The sequence below is a fragment of the Jaculus jaculus genome, chromosome 6 (assembly GCF_020740685.1).
Source record: "Jaculus jaculus isolate mJacJac1 chromosome 6, mJacJac1.mat.Y.cur, whole genome shotgun sequence".
NCBI classification, from domain to species: Eukaryota; Metazoa; Chordata; class Mammalia; order Rodentia; family Dipodidae; genus Jaculus; species Jaculus jaculus.
Window position 1 is genome coordinate 94,164,707 of NC_059107.1, and position 17,868 is coordinate 94,182,574.

General features: G+C 45.4%; 1 protein-coding gene and 1 non-coding gene across 2 annotated transcripts in view; one reads left to right on the plus strand and one right to left on the minus strand.

The window, feature by feature from the left end:
- Slc4a8 (solute carrier family 4 member 8) overlaps positions 1-17,868 on the plus strand; it is a 102,518-nt gene that overhangs the window by 36,097 nt on the left and 48,553 nt on the right. Inside the window, exons 3-5 of the mRNA XM_045151502.1 lie at positions 7,659-7,805; positions 8,442-8,577; positions 11,708-11,868. Coding sequence (XP_045007437.1) covers positions 7,659-7,805; positions 8,442-8,577; positions 11,708-11,868 — 444 coding nt within the window. The remainder of the gene's footprint in view (positions 1-7,658; positions 7,806-8,441; positions 8,578-11,707; positions 11,869-17,868) is intronic.
- On the minus strand, positions 17,299-17,427 carry LOC123461954. Its single transcript, XR_006637998.1, has one exon. It is a non-coding gene; the product is annotated as a small nucleolar RNA SNORA33 (small nucleolar RNA).

Consider the following 17,868-nt stretch of genomic DNA (forward strand, 5'->3'; position numbering starts at 1 on the left):
TCTTGCTTGCTGAGAAAGTTCAAATTCTTGCTTCAGAATCCCCAGCCTAGAAACGAATGTCTAATCTTCCGCTGGGCACTCAGTCCTTCTTAGCTTTGACCCTGATGAACTTGTTTTCACCTGCCTTTCCTTCCAGCACCTTCCAAAAGCAGAATCATTTCATCTTACTTCTCCAGAGCCATGAAAGGCATCTGAAGATGTCCTCCTCATTCTACCTCAGACACCAGAGTGAGAATCAAGCAAAACCATGTGTTATTCACTCAAAAAACATATACCAAGCCCTTCTGTGGCGCCTCTCTGCAGCAGTAAGGAGTGAACAAATGAACCATTGTGTTGATTCCAAAGAACGACCTAGTGTGAGCCGTTCTGGTACCTGAACATTCTCATCCAGACCTGCTGTCACGGAACAAGACCAGAGGCGACACTTGGCCCATCCTCCTTGTTTTACAGTTAGCAGTGAGTCTCTTGCCTAGTAAGATCTAATAACACAGATTCCAGAACTCAGCCACTGCCTCCTTGATTTCTTTTGAGCATGTAGTTAAAATTAAATAATACTAGCAAGTGTTCAAAGGTGAGCCTGGTGGAGATGTTTGACAGGGGCTCAAGGGGAGGTCATAGCTGGCCCCTGAGGAATACTCAGGAAAGAGGAAGCCGATGGTTGAGAAGGTTCAACTCTATCCTGATGTACCGTGTTAGGGGCTACACGAAGCGGTTGTTTAAGATCTGATTGCGTGTTCTGCTTCAGTCTGTCTTTCTGCCCTCCTTTCTTGCCCGTCTCCATCTTGCTCTGGCACGCCCCGCTGCCCTTTCCTTGAGAGCAGCCCGCACGCAGCACAGTGCCTGTGCTCCTCGTCGCCCCTCCCCAGAGCGCCCTTCCTCCCAGCAACTCTCAGGGCTTCGCTCTTCGTCTCGGAGAGGTTCCCTCGGAGCATCATCACCAAAGTCTGTCTTCTGCTTCCTACCCCATCACAGAGCACTACACTTGATTTTTGTTTCATAAAAATTAGCTGTATTTGTTTTTTCACCTTTTAAAAAATATTTATTTATTTGAGACAGGAGGAAAGAGAGAGAAAGAGAGAGAACGGGCACACCAGGGCCTCCAGACACTACTACTACTACACTACTCGGGCTTACTTGGGACCTGGAGAATTGAACCTGGGTCCTTAGGCTTTGCAGGCCTCCACCTTAACTGCTAAGAGCCATCTCTCCAGCCCTTTAAGCTTCTGCTGCTGCTGCTGCTGCTGCTGCTGCTGCTGCTTCTTCTTCTTCTTCTTCTTCTTCTTCTTCTTCTTCTTCTTCTTCTTCTTCTTCTTCTTCTTCTTCTTTTTTGGTTTTTCAAGGTAGGGTCTCACTCTAGCTCAGGCTGTCCTGGAATTCACTCTGTAGTCTCAGGGTGGCCTGGAACTCTCAGCGATCCTCCTACCTCTGCCTCCCTCCCAAGTGCTGGGATTAAAGGTGTGTGCCACCATGCCTGGCTTAAGCTTCTTTTTAAAAAAAAAAAAAAGATTTATTTATTTACTTATTAGAGATGGTGGGGGGGCGGAGAGAGAGAGAGACCCTTTTTAAAAATCAGAAATTCTTGAGTATGTGTGTGGGCATGCCAGGGGTTTGTGCTACTTTGTGTGTGTGTGTGTGTGTGTGTGTGTGTGTTTAATGAGAGAGAAAAAGAGAGTGGGAAAGAGAAGAGAGAGAGAATTCGTGCACCGCGAGTCCAGCCACTGCAGTCACACTGCAGACGCATGCACCACCTTGTGTGCTTGTGTGACCTTGCGCACTTGTGTCGCCTGTGTGCCTCACCTTGTGCCTCTGGCTTGAGTGGGATCCAGAGAGTCAAACATGGGTCCTTAGGCCTCACAGGCAAGCGCCTTAACCACTAAACCATCTCCAGCCCAACTTTTTTTCCATAAAGAATAGAAATACACTTTCTACATTGTGCAAGTTGAGAAGTACAAGTTCGAGGCTTTCGTAGATGGTTGCTGAGGGCTGAGTCTGCTTCCAAGACGGCACCGTGTTGGTGCAGCCCCGAAGGAGAGGATGCCGCGTCCTCATCTGGTGGAAGAGTAGAAGCCTGAAGTTCCTATGGATGCAAAATAAAGACAAAGATTTTAAACATGATTTCCATCTGAAATGGATAAACTCAGGGTTCTGGGGTACTTCCTGGAACCCCAAGCCCTGAGTTCATATCTGCAAACTAACCAAAGGATTGGCAATTCCAGATTCAAGAGAATGATTTTTAAAATGCCACATCAGCTATCGCAGGGAAAAGGGCTGAAGATGGGGAGGGAAGATGGGAGAACGCGAGGACCCAAGAACTTTGCTGCTGCAGTTCCGGAGACGTGGATGAAAGCCGTCTCCCCTTGGGTCGGGGGAGATAGACTTTAGAGTTTGTGCCAGCCACCTACACACACCTACACACCTACACACACCTACACACCTACACACACCTACACACCTACACACACCTACACACCTACACACACCTACACACCTACACACACCTACCCCGGGTGTGCCTGCCAGTTGGCCTGAGCATAGAGGAGAAATCCACCCACACCTGGGCAGGGTGTGCACTCAAGAGAGATGTACATACTAAATCCCGTACCTGAAGCAGGTGGGTGAGCTGAGAGAGGTGGGCCAGCTGGGATAAGCAGGTCAAGGGTATGACATCCTGAGGGCCCTCCCTTTAAGGACTGCCCTGCTGCTGTCTAGTTTCCTACCTACCTACAAAAACGACTTTTTTTCCCTTTGGTTTTTCGAGGTAGGGTTTCAGTTGAGCCCAGGCTGACCTCACGGAATTCACTATGTGGTCTCAGGGTGGCCTTTAACTCTTGGCAGTCCTCCTACCTCTGCCTCCTGAGTGCTGGGATTAAAGGCATGCACCACCATGCCCAGCAAAACTACTTCTTTTTCTTTAAATGTTTTATTTTTAAATATTTTATTTTTATTCATTTTATCTGAGAGATAAAGAGGCAGAGGAAGGGAGAGAGAGAATGGGCACACCAGGGTCTCCAGCCACTGCAAAGGAACTCCAGATGCATGTGCCACCTTGAACCTTGTGCATCTGGCTTATTTGGATCCTCGGGGATTGAACCTGGGTCCTTAGGCTTTGCAGACAAGTACCTTAACCACTAAGCTATCTCTTCAGCCCAAAACAACTTTTTTATTGACAACTTTTATAGTTATAGACAAAACCTATGATAATTTTCCCCCTCGCCCACTTTCCCCTTCACAAATCCACTCTTCATCATATTCCCTCTCCCTCTTAATTAGCCTTTCTTCCTCCCTCCCTCTTTCTTTCTCTCTTTTTTCCCCCTTCCTTCCTTCCTTCCCTCTCTCCTTCCTTCCTTCTTTCTTTCTTTCTTTCTCCCGAGGTAGAGTCTCACTCTACCCAGGCTGACTTGGAATTCACTATGTATGATATCCTAAGGACCCTCCCTAATTTAAGGTCTGTCCTGGTCCTGTCTAGTTAAACTACCTGCCTACAAAACCACCTTTTGTTCCTTTGGTTTTTCGAGGTAGGGTTTCAGTTTAGCTCAGGCTGACCTGGAATTCACTGTGCAGTCTCAAGGTGTCCTTGAACTCTAGGCAAGCTGGTGCAAGTGAACTCCAGATGGATGCACCACCTTGTGCAGCTGGATATGTAAGTTCTGGAAAAGCGAACCCGGGTCCTTTGGCTTTGCAGGCAAGTGCCCTAACCATTAAGCCATCTTTCTAGCCCCAGAGTTAAGTTATTCTTGAAAATGGCTTGATGTCATAAAGCTGGAAGGTGGCTTTGGGATCTTAGTAAAGTCCCTCTTACGTTTTCAAAAAAATAAATAAGAAGGGAAGGAAGGAAGGATGGGATAAAGAAAGGAAATGATAAAGATTCTGATGGAACAGGGTGGAGGAGTTGGGGAGATTGCTCAGCAGTTAAAGTTGTTTTCTTTTTTTCTTTTTTAAAAGGCATTTCCTTGAAAAGCCTGCCAGTCCAGGGTTCTGTTCCATAGTACCCACATAAAGCCTGATGTACGAAATGGTGCTTGCATCTGGAGTTTGTAGCAGCAAGAAGTCCTGACATGTCCGTACTCTTCCTTCTTCTTAAATAAATAAATAAATATTTTTGAAAAAGATTCTGCCTGTGGTGGTACATCCAGGAGGCAGGGGTAGGAGAATTGCTGTGAGTTAGAGGTCACTTTGGGACTACAGAGTGAATTTCAGGTCAGCCTGGGCTAGAGTGAGACACTACCCTGAAAAAACAAAAACAAACAAAAAATTCTGACTCTGCTTGAATGGAGAGACACTAAAACAGACTTATAGGTAGAATTTCTTTTTTAAAAAAATATATTTTTATTTTATTTTTTTGAGAGAGACCGAGAGTGGGAGAAAGAGAGAGAGAGAGAGAGAATGGGCATGCTAGGGACTTTCAGCCGCTGTGAACGAACCCCAGGCGCATGCACGTGTGTGTGTGTGTGTGTGTGTGTGTGTGTGTGTGTGTGTGTCTGCTTGTACGCATATGCGAATATGCAACATTGCACTCTTGCATCCCTTTTGTGTCTGCTTATATGGGACTTGGAGATTTGAATGAGTGTTCTTAGGCTTCACAGGCAAGCACCTTAACTGCTAAACCATCTCTCCAACCCAATAGGTTGAATTTCTTTATCAACACTGGCCACTCTAGTGAGAGATTCTCAGACGGTCAACAGCAGGAACTCTCAGGATGAAGGAAATTCCTGACTTTTATAGCCATTTGGGAGGTGGAGGAAGGGGGTGTCTCTAACTAGACATGAGGGCTTGCTATACTTGGTTGATGTGACTCAGGGCACTAGTGTCAGAGGCCAAGAGAGGGCACTGGAGAGGGCAGAGTCATAAATCTAAGTATTTTGTCCAGGCTGCCAGCTTTTCTCTCTGGCTGTACCTGGGGTCAGAAGAAACTGTCGAGGGGCATGGTACATTGTTTCTATGGTATAAATCCTGTCCTCTTAAGGGAGCACTGTCTACCCAATGGTACCACTTGTGAGCGTATATCCTGAGGTCTTTTTACTCTACTGCAGAGGTACTTGCACATCCAGGGTTATTGCTGCTGTTTATAGAAAGAAATGGAATCACCCTAGCTGTCCACTGACAGATAATGAGAATGTGGTGCATTATTTACACAATGGAATGCTACTCAGTAGTGCAGAAAAATGAAATTTGAAGGAAAGGGCTGGAGGGGAGGGCTGGCTCAGTTGTTGAAGGTACTTGCTTGAAATTTGTAGGAAAATGGAAAGAATTCTTTTTTTTTTTTTTCCCTGAGGTAGAGTCTCTCTCTAGCCCAGGCTGACCTGGAATTCACTATGTAGTCTCAGGGTAGCCTTGAATTCATGGCGATCCTCCTACCTCTGCCTCCCTGGTGCTGGAATTAAAGGTGTGTGCCACTACCCCTCACTGGAAAGAATTTAAAAGAATTCTTAAACTTAAAGAGTGAAGTGACCCAAACTCAGAAAGACCAAAACTAAAACCACAGGTCTGTCTAACACATGGATCCTAGTGTTGTGCCAAGACCCCCCTGACCAGGAGCCAACACCCCCCCCCCCCCCCCCCCCCATCACCAGGAGTCACCCAGAGAACCACCACAGAAGCCAAGACACTCAAATGCAAAAGCAACTGGTTTCTTTATTGCAAGCCTAGGCCTGGGCTCTGTCCCCACAGTCCGGCACAGCAGTAGTGAAGGAGAGCGCCCCTTTCTTTTGGGGGAAGGGGTTCATATAGGAATTCGAACCAAGAAGTAGGGGATAGATACATGATTGGTTGATTTAAACAGTTCTGATTGGCTTGGGGTTTCAGCTGGCAAAGTTGGGGGCAGGAGCTAGGGGCTCTCCAGGCAGATGAAGTGATCTCCATTGTCCTTGAAGTAGAGATTCCTCAGTTTCTTACCTAAGCAGGTGGTCGGAGGCCGGAGGATCCCACCCCCCGCAGTGGAGTGTTTCTGCAATGTCCTTGAAGTGGAGATTCCTCAGACACGTTAGGGGGAAAGGCAGCAATTAAACAAGCAAAGTTTACAGAAGCCAAAGGTCAGCACATTGCTAGTTCTCTAAGTCAGGCCTGGGCCTTTTTTAAAACATGGTTATAGTTGGTCTCTCACTAGCTTGTAATATCTGGAAGTATGTAGATAAAGGGGCAAATGTGGATACAACCTATAAAGGTAGAATGGTGACCAAGAGCCAGTCACGAGAGCAGGAGGGGGTGGGGGAAGGGCGAAAGACATGGGATGTGGAAACAGGAGTGGGGGAGGGTACTAGGGAGCGAGGAGAACTGCTGGGGAAGACAGCTCTTAGAGAGGAAGGGGGTGAGAATTGACTAAATCAAATTGCATTTGAAAGTGTCAGAGTGAATGATAATTAAAAAATAAAAGAACAGGAAGGAAAAGAGCAAAGGAAAGATAACAGTTTGGTGGAGAAGGAATGCAAGGCGCAAGCTGCCTGAGTGCTGGGATTGAAGCTGTGAGCCAGGCTGGGGAGATGGCTCAGCAGTTAAGACACTGTCTGAAAAGCCTAACAACCCAGGCTTGATTCCCCAAAACCCTCATAAAGCCGGATGCACAATGTGGCACTTGTATCTGGAGTTCCTTTGCAGTGGCTAAAGGCCCTGGCACGTCCATTCTCTTTTTCTCACTATCTGTCTCTGCTTGCAAATATTAAATTTAAAAAAAATTTTTTAAAAAGAAATCATGAGCCACCACACCCAACAATTGTATTGTCTTTACAAGAAAATCACTCAAAGGTAGGGAATGGTGGTGCTTGCCTTTAATCCCATCACTCAGGAGGCAAAGGTAGGAGGATCACTGTGAGTTCAAGGCCACCCTGAGACTACAAAGTGAATCCCAGGATAGCTTGGGCTAGCATGGTACCCTACCTTGAAAAACAAAAATAAAACAACAACAACAAAAAATCATTCAAATTGCTGTTGTAATAATAATAACTAACATACATATATTTACAGTTTGCAACCTTCCTTATCTCTTCTTTTTTCAAACCTCCCTCACTCCCTTTTTCTCGTCATTGAATTCAGGACCTGGGACATGCAAGCAGCTATCTCTCGCTGAGCTACATCGCCAGCCTCTAACACGCCGCATGCCATGCCTCTTACAGGCTTCCTCAACCTCGCCACACTTGCCAGCCATGGGTGCCACCCTCTTAGAGCTAGCACATGTCGTAAGGAAAACAAGAGCACCACCACCACACATCACTTTTTAAAGTCTTCACGAAAGGGCTGGAGAGATGCCTTAGCAGTTAGGGCATTTTTCTGCAAAGCCAAAGGATCCCGGTTCAGTTCTCCAGGACCCACATAAACGAGATGTACAAGGAGGAACACGCGTCTGGAGTTTGTTTGCAGTGGCTGAAGGCTCTGGCGTGCCCATTCTCTCCCTCTCTCTCTCTCTTTCTCTCTCTCAAATAAATAAATATTTAAAAAATCTTTACGATATCTTGTGAGGTTTGCAGCCACATGCAGGAAAAAAAAAAAAAAAAAAAAAGGAAGAAACCTTCAACTCTGAAAGCACCGTCTTTGGTTGTGGGAATTTTGATATTTTGTCATTCCAGAGTAGTGACCAGTCCAAAAACCTGTGGTCTTTTTTTTTTTTTTTTTTAACTCTTAATTATGCTAGGTAACTTTTGTGAAAGGAGTTTTCTGATTCTTTCCAGGTCATAGAACTCTGTATGTGGGGGTTCGAATGCCGCTGGGCAGGCAGAGCCACCGGCACCACCGCACCCACGGTCAAAAGCACCGGAGACGAGGGCGGGGCAAAGGAGCCAGCCAGAGTGAGGAGGGCCTGGAAGCGCTGGCCCACGGTAACGCCTGGGGGGGGGGGGGCATGGGGAGGAGGTGTGCTGAGGCCCAGGGACATGTGAAGGGACTAAGCAAGTAGTCTTGTTCTCTGTCCCTTGATTGGGATTTCAGAGCTTTCTTCTGAGAAGAACTGCTTGTAAGAATGAATTAAAAGTGTTCTCCTTGCCGGGCGTGGTGGTGCACACCTTTAATCCCAGCACTTGGGAGGCAGAGGTAGGAGGATCGCCGAGAGTTCAGGGCCATCCTGAGATTACATAGTAAATTCCAGGTCAGCCTGAGCTAGAGTAAAACCCTACCTTAAAAAATGAAAAAAAAAAAAAAAAAAGTGTTCTCCTGAGAACTTCACCATTTAGCCCCACCCCCAATCACTACCCTAAGAGGTGAGAACCTTTTCTAGAGAATTCACCATTTCTTGATCAAATCTGCCAGATTTCCAAGTTCTTATGGGACTTTTGCTAGTTAGTTCATAGGTCTGTCTTGTCATGAAATTGCTTCCAAAGACTAACTTTTTCTCTAAGAACAAAGGAATCATTGTTGATCTGTATTCTATATATTTCTAAGTTGTTGGGTTAGGCAGAATGCTATTTCTGTTCTGACTTTGAAGCTAAATGCAGGCTTTTCTCGGGTGGATTTTCTAGACACTCCATCTCAGCGTGTCCAGTTCATTCTTGGCACCGAGGACGATGAGGAGCACGTGCCTCACGAGCTGTTCACAGAGCTGGACGAGATCTGCATGAAAGAAGGCGAAGATGCTGAGTGGAAGGAGACAGCCAGGTAAGCCCTAAAAGAGCCTCATCAGATCTGCTGGGACAAACGATGTGCACCTTCAGCAGGTGACGGGCCTGGGGCTTTTTATTTCCACTGAAGAGAAGTGATAGCAGATGGAGGGACAGAGGTTTGCATCTTGGTCATGCCTATGCCAGGTAACCTTGAGCATGGGGTTAGTGATATAATGTGTAATTCTTCTTCCTTCTCCTCCTCCACTTCTCCTCCTCCTTCTTCCTTCTTTCTTCTTCATCTCACTCTAGCCCAGGATGACCTGGAATTCACTCTATAGTCTCAGGATGGCCTCAAACTCATGGTGATTCTCCTACCTCTGCCTCCTGAGTGCTGAGATTAAAGGTGTGTGCCACCACACCTGGCTAAACTTGTAACCTGTAGGGGTGCCCTCCCTCATTTGTTTGTGGCCCATAGCAAATCGATATGGTCAGGGCCACCTTGGATGAAACCTACCTGAACTGCTATAGCAAAGGTCCAGACTTTTTCTGCAAGTGAACCAGAGACATTTGGGTTTAATTCACTGACAGTTTTAGAATTTTATAAACTAATTTCCTCTGGGGCAGTACAACCTCACATAGACCCTTTGTATTATTGCTAGCCCCACTCTATATCTGCTTGCAGGGCCCTGCCTGGGCTCCTATAGTAACTAACCAGGGACCCTAACAGTTGATACAGTGCATCATTCCTGAACCTTGGAGAAGAAGGTGAAGTAATAAATAAAACCTCGCTCCAACTCACATTGGTAGAAGTCTTCCTGGATGCTTGCTGCTATTGTGGACATTTTTTATGATAGAGAAAATTAGGCTAATAAACTTGATAATAAGGGAAGAAGTAATTAGTCTTTTATCATTCTGTCTAAAGGTCACACAGATCATTGAACACTAAAAATTATACAGAATGGTTATACAAAAGAAAAAAAAACCTTGTTTTATTAATGTGATTTGTCAGTGTGTCCAAATACTATAAATTAGGTCATTGTGTCTGTGTGTGTGCGCGCACACACATGCATATGTGGGTGCATATTTATATGTATGTGTGTGGAGGCCTTTGTGGCAGTGCACCTTTTTTTGTTTTGTTTTTGTTTTGCTGTAGCCCAGGCTGACCTGGAATTCACTCTGTAGTTTCAGGGTGGCCTCGAACTCACAGTGATCCTCGTACCTCTGCCTCCCCAGTGCTGGAATTAAAGGGGTGCGCCACCACGCCCAGCATAATCCACCTTTTTGAGACAGTGTCTCTCACTGGCCTACAACTCACCTAATTAGGCTAGATTGGCTGGCCAGCAGCCTCAGGCATCTCCACCTCCCAAGCAGTGAGATTACAAGTGCGAGTCACCTTGTTTTTGTTTTTGTGCGAGTCACCTTGTTTTTGTTTTTTTGAGGTAGGGTCTCACTGTGGCTCAGGCTGACCTGGAATTCACTATGTAGTCTCAGGGTGGCCTCGAACTCATGGTGATCCTCTGCCTCCCCGCCAAGTGCTGGGATTAAAGGTGTGCGCCACCACGGTCAACTTCGCCTTTTTTTTTAAACATGAGTTCTGGGGAGTGAACTTGAGTTTTCATGCTTGGAAGCCAAACACTTCACCAACTGATCTCCCTTACCATGTATCTTTTTTTTTTAATTGTGCAGGTAACACATGCTCATTATAGAAAGTTAGAAAATAAAAATAAGCAGAAGGAAGAAAATGACACTTATCTCCAATCCCACTACCCCAGGGATGAAACAAGAAATATATTTAGAGACTTACACATGTACGTGTTTGTAATTTTTATTTTATTTTTGCAAGCAAGCACCTTTAACCACTGAACCATCTTTCTAGCCCCTTTGTAATTTTTTAAAAATATATTTATTTATTTATTTGAGAGAGAGAAAGAGGGAGAGAGGGAGGGAGGGAGGGAGGGAGGGGGAGAGAGAGAGAGAGAGAATGGGCATGCCAGAGCCTCCAGCCACTGCAAACGAACTCCAGATGTATGCGCCCCTTGTGCATCTGGCTAACGTGGGTCCTGGAGAGTGGAAACAGGATCCTTTGGCTTTGCAGTCAAGCGCCTTAACCTCTAAGCCGTCTCTCCAGCCCCTTGTTTGTCATTTTATTTTATTTATTTATTTTTATTGTTTGTCATTTTAAATATTTCTTTAAATAAAGATAGAGGACTGGAGAGATGGCTTAGCGGTTAAGCGCTTGCCTGTGAAGCCTAAGGACCCCGGTTCGAGGCTCGGTTCCCCAGGTCCCACGTTAGCCAGATGCACAAGGGGGCGCATGCGTCTGGAGTTCGTTTGCAGAGGCTGAAAGCCCTGGCGCGCCCATTCTCTCTCTCTCCCTCTATCTGTCTTTCTCCCTGTGTCTGTCGCTCTCAACTAAATAAAAAAATGAACTAAAAATAAAGATAGAATTAGGGCTGGAGAGAGAGTTTAGCATTTAAGGCACTTGCCTGCAAAGCCAAAGGACTCAGGTTCAATTCTCCAGTGACCACATAAGCCAGATACACAAGACGGTGCATGCATTTGGAGTTCGTTTGCAGTGTCTGGAGGCCCTGGCATACTTATAATAGCTCTCTTTCTCTGTCTGCCTCTTTATCTGTCTAATGAAATAAACAAAATAAAATAAAAATACTTATAAAGAAATGGTGGCGCATGCCTTTAATCCCAGCACTCAGGAGGCAGAGGTAGGAGGATTACTGAGAGTTCAAGGCCACCCTGAGACTACAGAATGAATTCCAGGTCAGCCTGGGCTAGAGTGAGACCCTATCTCGAAAAACAAAAACAAAACAAAAAAAAAAAAAAGAAATGGGATTAGCTGGGTGTGGCGGCACATGCCTTTAATCCTAGTACTCAGGAAGCAGAGGTAGGAGGATCATTGTGTTGGAGGCCAGCCTAAAACTATACAGTGAATTCTAGGTCAGCCTGGGCTACAGTGAAACCCTACCTCAAAGAAACCCCAAACAAACAAACAAACAAACAAACAAACAAACCCACAGTTTTGCACTGTGCCATAAATTGCTTTTTAAAATTTATGTCACAGTGTGTCCTGGGCTTTTCGACTAGATGTTACACTGCAATATGATGATATTTTGCTCCCTTGGAAATCCCTCGTTATCCGCCTTTGATCTGGTGCTCTGTACTGCTTCCAGGTGGCTGAAGTTTGAAGAGGACGTGGAGGACGGGGGCGAGCGCTGGAGCAAGCCGTACGTGGCCACTCTTTCACTGCACAGCCTCTTTGAGCTCAGGAGCTGCCTCATCAATGGGACTGTCCTCCTGGACATGCGAGCAAATAGCATAGAAGAAATTTCAGGTAATAGCATGCGAGAGAAAACAGAGGAATTCTGTGTAACTTTAGAATCACGAGATCCAGTTACTGTGGCACACCCCTGTAATCCCAGCACTGAGGCAGGAGAATAAGTTTGAGACCAGCTTGATTACATAGCGATATTCCATTTTTAAAAATTAGAAAAGTAAAGGTTTAAAAATATAAAATGTGACACACAGGGCAGAGAGAGAGGCGGGAAATTCAGCTGCTGCATTCCTACTTGTTCAGTGTGGTATGCACGGTAGACCCATGTCTGATGGGGTTTCCTGGTGTGGCTGGATTATTGAGCGCCTATTTCGGTGAATAGGGTTAGAGAAATACCTGGGTGCATGTGTAAACTTCCCTTGGATGACCTGTATTCAGCTGGACAGGTTAAAGATTTTCACTCTTTTTGTTTGTTTTTTGTGTTTTGTTTTTTGGCTTTTCAAGGTATGGTCTCACTCTAGTACAGGATGACCTGGAATTCACTATGTAGTCTCCCATGGCCTTGAACTCACAGAGATCCTCCTACCTCTGCCTCCTGAGTGCTAGATTAAAGGTGTGTACCACTGCGCCTGGCAGGTGTGAGATTTCTACATTGTTTTTTGTTGTTTTTCAAGGCAGGGTCTCCAGCCAGGCTGACCTGGATGGAACTCACTGTGTAGCGTCAGGCTGCTCTCAGCTCACAGCAATCCTCTTAATTCTGCCTCCTGAGTACTGGGGTTAAAGGTGTGTGCTACCATATCCTGCTGATTTCTACTTCGTTTGTTTGTTTTTCGAGGTAGAGCCTCACTGTAGTCCAGGCTGACCTGGAATTCACTCTGTAGTCTCGGGGTGGCCTTCAACTCACAGCAATCCTCCTACCTCTGCCTCCTGAGTGCTGGGCTTAAAGGCATGAGCCACCATGCCTGGCTGATTTCTACATTTTTTAAAATAAGTTTTTATTTGCGAGCGAGAGAGAGATGCAGATAGAGAGAGAGAGAGAGAATAGGCACAGCAGGGCCTTCAGCTGCTGCAAACAAACTCCAGATGCATGCACCCCCTTGTGCATCTGTCTTACGTGGGTCCTGGGGAATCAAACTTATGTCTTTTGGCTTTGCAGACATACGCCTTAACTGCTAAGACATCTCTTCAACCCCATTTTTAAAAAATTTTATTTATTTATAAGTGGGGAGGGTGGGAGAATGGGCCTCTTGTCACAGCAAAGGAGCTCCAGGTGCATGTACCATTTTGTACATCTAGGTTTACATGAGTACTAGGGAATCGAACCCAGGCCTTCAGGCTTTGCAAAAAGTGCCTTTGACTGCTGAGCTATCTCTTCAGCCTGATTTCTACATTTCAAATACCTAATTCTGTCTCTGGGATCTTGTGGGGACCCAGGGTTGTTGGGGTCTGTACTGATGGGGTGGTGTGTCAGCTCTTTTGAGAGGTGGACAGAAGCAACACTGGCTGTCTGGGAGATGGAATTCTTATGTCTACTATTGGGCTCACGTCTCTACTTCACTGACTGTGGCTTCATGAGCGTCCCTTTAAAAATTTGTGCTGTGTGCCCGTCAAGGTTCAGGAAATATTGTAGAAGAGGGGGCAGGAAGAATATAAGAGCCAAGGGGTGGGAAGGAGTGCTTTGAAATGCTGGAAATGAAGTGGCAATTGCTATCTATGACCTGACAGCAGTTGCATTACCTGCTCAAGACCTGTAATATATTGGGCCTAACATTTCATCATGGATGATGGAGGAGGACAAAGAAAAAAAAAAAAGAGGACATCAAAATAAGAGAGGGAGCCATGCGTGGTGGTGCATAACTTTAATTCCAGCACTCAGGAGGCAGAGTTGGGAGGTAGAGGAAGGAGGATCGCTGTGAGTTTGAGGCCACCCTGAGACGCCATAGTGAATTCCAGGTTAGTCTAGGCTAGAGTGAAACCCTTCCTTGAAAAACCAAAATAAAAAATAAATAACTTAAAAAATAGGAGAGTGGCTAGGAGGAAGAAGAAGGGATCCAGTGGAAGGAAGATAAGGGAAGGGGGACAAAAGAAGGTATTAGGGAGAGGATTATGATCAAATCACATTATCTATATGCATGCAGGGTAGAAATAAAAATAAAAAACAGCTGGAGAGATGGCTCAGTGGTAAAGACACTTGCCTGCAAAACCTAATGACCTAAGTTTGATTCCCCAGTGCCCACATAAAGCCATATGCAGAAAGTGGCTCATGCATTTGGAGTTTGTAGTGGCTAGAGGCTCTGACACAACCATTCTCTCTGTCTCTCTTCTCTCTCTGCTTTCATATATATATACAAATATAATATAAATAAATATTTCATATATATATATATATATATATATATATATATATATATATTGGTTTTTCAAAGTAGAGTTTCACTCTATCCCAGCCTGGCCTGGAATTCAGTCTCAGGGTGGCCTTGAACTCACGGTGATCCTCGTACCTCTGCCTCCAGAGTGTTGGGATTGAAGGCGTGCACCACCACGCCCGCTGCCAATATATATATTGATTTTCGAGGTAGGCTCTCACTCTGGCCCAGTCTGACCTGGAATTAACTCTGTAATCTCAGGATGGCCTCGAACTCACAGTGATCCTCCTACCTCTGCCTCCTGAGTGCTGGGATTAAAGGCGTGTGCCACCACACTGGCTTTTATTTGGTTTTTTTTTAGGTAGGGTGCCACTCTAGCTCAGGCTGACCTGGAATTCACTATATAGTCTCAGATGGCCTTGAACTCACAAAGATCCTCTTACCTCTGCCTCCTGAGTGCTGGGGTTAAAGGCATGTGCCACCTTGCCTGGCTTTGCAAATAAATTTTATTTTTATTTTTTAAATTTAAAAACCATTTGGGCCTGGAGAGATGTCTGGGCAGTTAAGGGGCTTGCATGCAAAGCCTAACAGCCCGGGTTCAGTTCCCTAGAATACACATAAAACCAGATGCACAAAGTGGCACATGTATCTAGGGTTCGTTTGTAGTGGCTGGAGGCCCTGGTGCACCCATTCTGTCTATCTCTCTTCTCTCTGTCTCTCTCTGCTTGCAAATAAATAAAAGATTTGTGTTGTGTTCTTAGGTAGAAGAATCCCTGGGACTAATTTAAGTTATAATTAACTGTAAACAGTGAGTAGAGATTGGACAGCTTTTTGGCAGGACAGTGATTAATTAAATTTGCATACTAGAAAGATAATGATGACAGCAATATGGAATTTAAGGGAGAAATAAGTCAGCCTATTGCAGTAGGTGGAGTGAGTTGTCTACATCGTGGGCAGTGGCGGTAGAGGGTACAGGGCAGGGGATAGTTTCCAGTGAAACTCAGGAGGCACAGTTGTTTAGACCAATTTAGCAGATTGGTTTGGGGAATGCAGGAGACTTAAGGATTCTGGTGCAGGGGACTGGATGGCTAGAGAATAAGCGGGTCTACTGTACTGGGAAGGAGAATGGGTTTGGTTTTGTACTTACGAATTCTAGAGTGTGGAAGACATCTAGCTAGAGATGTTCATGGGCAGTTGGAGCTTTGATGAGACAAGAGAGAGAGAGAGTGCACACTGAACTAAGATACAGTTTAAAGTCATCAGTTCATAGGCGCTTGGTGCTTATAGTCTTAGAGGTGGTTGAAATTATTAAGGGAGGGAAGATGGAAGGCTGAAGTTGGAAATTGGGGTGTATAGACACTCTAATTGCCCAAGGCTTGCCTATAGGGGGTTTGTAGGTAGGTTGGAGGAAGAGAGGTCTGTGGAGACTGAGAAAGAGTGCTTAGAGAGGCGAGAAGAGGGTTAGATATGAGCTCCCTAGGCTGCTCTAACAAATTCCCACACATGTATGATCTTAAAACAGCAGAAACTTAAACTGAGCATTGTAGTGCATACCTTGGATTACAACACTTGAAGGTTGAAGCAGGTGGAACTTGAGTTCAAAGGTAGCCTGATCTATATAGTGACGTCTTAACTCAAAATAAAACCAACCAACCAACCAGTCAGACTTCTCTCAGAGTCTGGAGGTGGGGGATCCAGAAGTCAAGTGTAGGTGGGGCTGTGTTGTCGTGGAAGGCTCTGGGTGGCGGGTGAGTGTCGGGGGCTCTGCCTCGATCCTTCCAGCTTCCAGCTGCTGGCAACTCCAGGTGTTCTTTGGCCTCTGATTACATAACTTCCGCCTGTCTTCCTATGGATTCTCATCTTCTGTGCTTCTTCTCTGTGTTCTTATAATGACGTCAAGTTTAGGACCTGCTCCAATAGCGTAGGATGCTGTCAGCCTGAGATCCTTAGTTTCATCTGCAAAGGCCTCCCCCCCCCCCCTTGTAACAGTCACATTCACAGGCTGGGGGAGGGATAGGCAGAGGCAGATACTGGGAGAGGAAAGAAAGTAGTCAACCAATTATAAAAGCCAAGGGAGGAAGAGTTTTGTTTATCACTGCCGAATGCTAAGGTCAGGTTAGACAAAGACATCTATAATATTTGGCAACTGAAGATTTTTTTAATTGAAAGCAGTTTCTTTTGTGGCATATGTATATGACTCATGTGTATTGTATATGTTTGTTGGTTGCAGGTATTTATTTATTTATTTTTGGTTTTTCTGAGGTAGGGTCTCACTCTGGCTCAGGCTGCCCTGGAATTTACTATGTAGTCTCAGGGTGGCCTCAGACTCACTGCGATCCTCCTACCTCTGCCTCCCGAGTGCTGGGATTAAAGGTGTGCGCCATCATGCCTGGCTGGTTGCAGGTATTTATGTGTCGTGGCACGTGTGTGGAGCTTAGAGAACAGTTTCTAGAACCAGTCCTCACTTTCCACCTTGCTTGAGCCAGGTTCTCTTACTCTCCACTGCTGTGTTCTCCAGACCAGCTGGTCAGACTTTCAGAAAATTCTACTGTCTCTGCCTCCCTTCTCACTGTTTGCATACTGGGATTACAGAAGCTTGCTGCAGCTTTGGCACTTTTTGTTTTTCTTTTTCAAGGTAGGATCTCACTCTAGCTCAGGCCTACCTGCAATTCACTGTGGAGTCTCAGGGTGGCTTTGAACTCACAGTGATCTTCCTACTTTGGCCTCCTAAGTGCTGGGATTAAAGACATGCGCCACCATGCTCGGCTCAGTTTCTGGCTTTTTTTTTTAATTAAAAATTTTTATTTATTTATTTGAGAGCGACAGACACAGAGAGAAAGACAGATAGAGGGAGAGAGAGAGAATGGGTGTGCCAGGGCTTCCAGCCTCTGCAAACAAACTCCAGACGTGTGCACCCCCTGTGCATCTGGCTAACGTGGGACCTGAGGAACCGAGCCTCGAACCGGGGTCCTTAGCCTTCACAGGCAAGTGCTTAACCACTAAGCCATCTCTCCAGCCCTGGCTTTTTTTTTTTTAACATGCAATTTATTAATTCTTAGCTTTCATCAAACTTAGAATAAGTTACATTAAAATTAAATCTTATGAAAATGCTTCAACATTAAGGTATTGTAACCATTTTCAGGGACCTTAATGACCTCAACTGTCCTTAAGGCTCATGATGGCATCACTGTTGCCAGCTCTCTGTACATTTCTGCACAAACACGTTCAGATAAGCAGACCAGTTGGCTGGCTTCAGTTTCTGGCTTTTGTGTGAAGTCTGAGGATCTAAACTCAGGTACTCACGCTTGCAAAGCAAGCGCTTTTTCCACTGAGCCATCTCCCAGCCCTGGAAGCAGTTTCACTAAGAGAGCCAGTAGGCCTGAGGAATTTTTCATCTGCAAACTTTGAGGGAGGAAGAAATAAGGGAGTAGTAAATGGGGGTCAACAGTAGACTAATTTGGAGAGAAGAAACAAAAGCAGTAGGTGGAGAGGTCAGCCCTGGATTGATGCTTCTTTCATGGGGAAGAATTCTGATGAAGCATGATCATAATATGAGGGAATGAATGAACTAACATAAAAGTTAAAGATGGGCATAAATTTAAACTGGGCGTGATGGCACACACCTATAATCCAAGTGCTTGGGAGGTAGAGACAGGAGAATCAGGTATTCAAGACCAGCCTTGTCTACATAGCA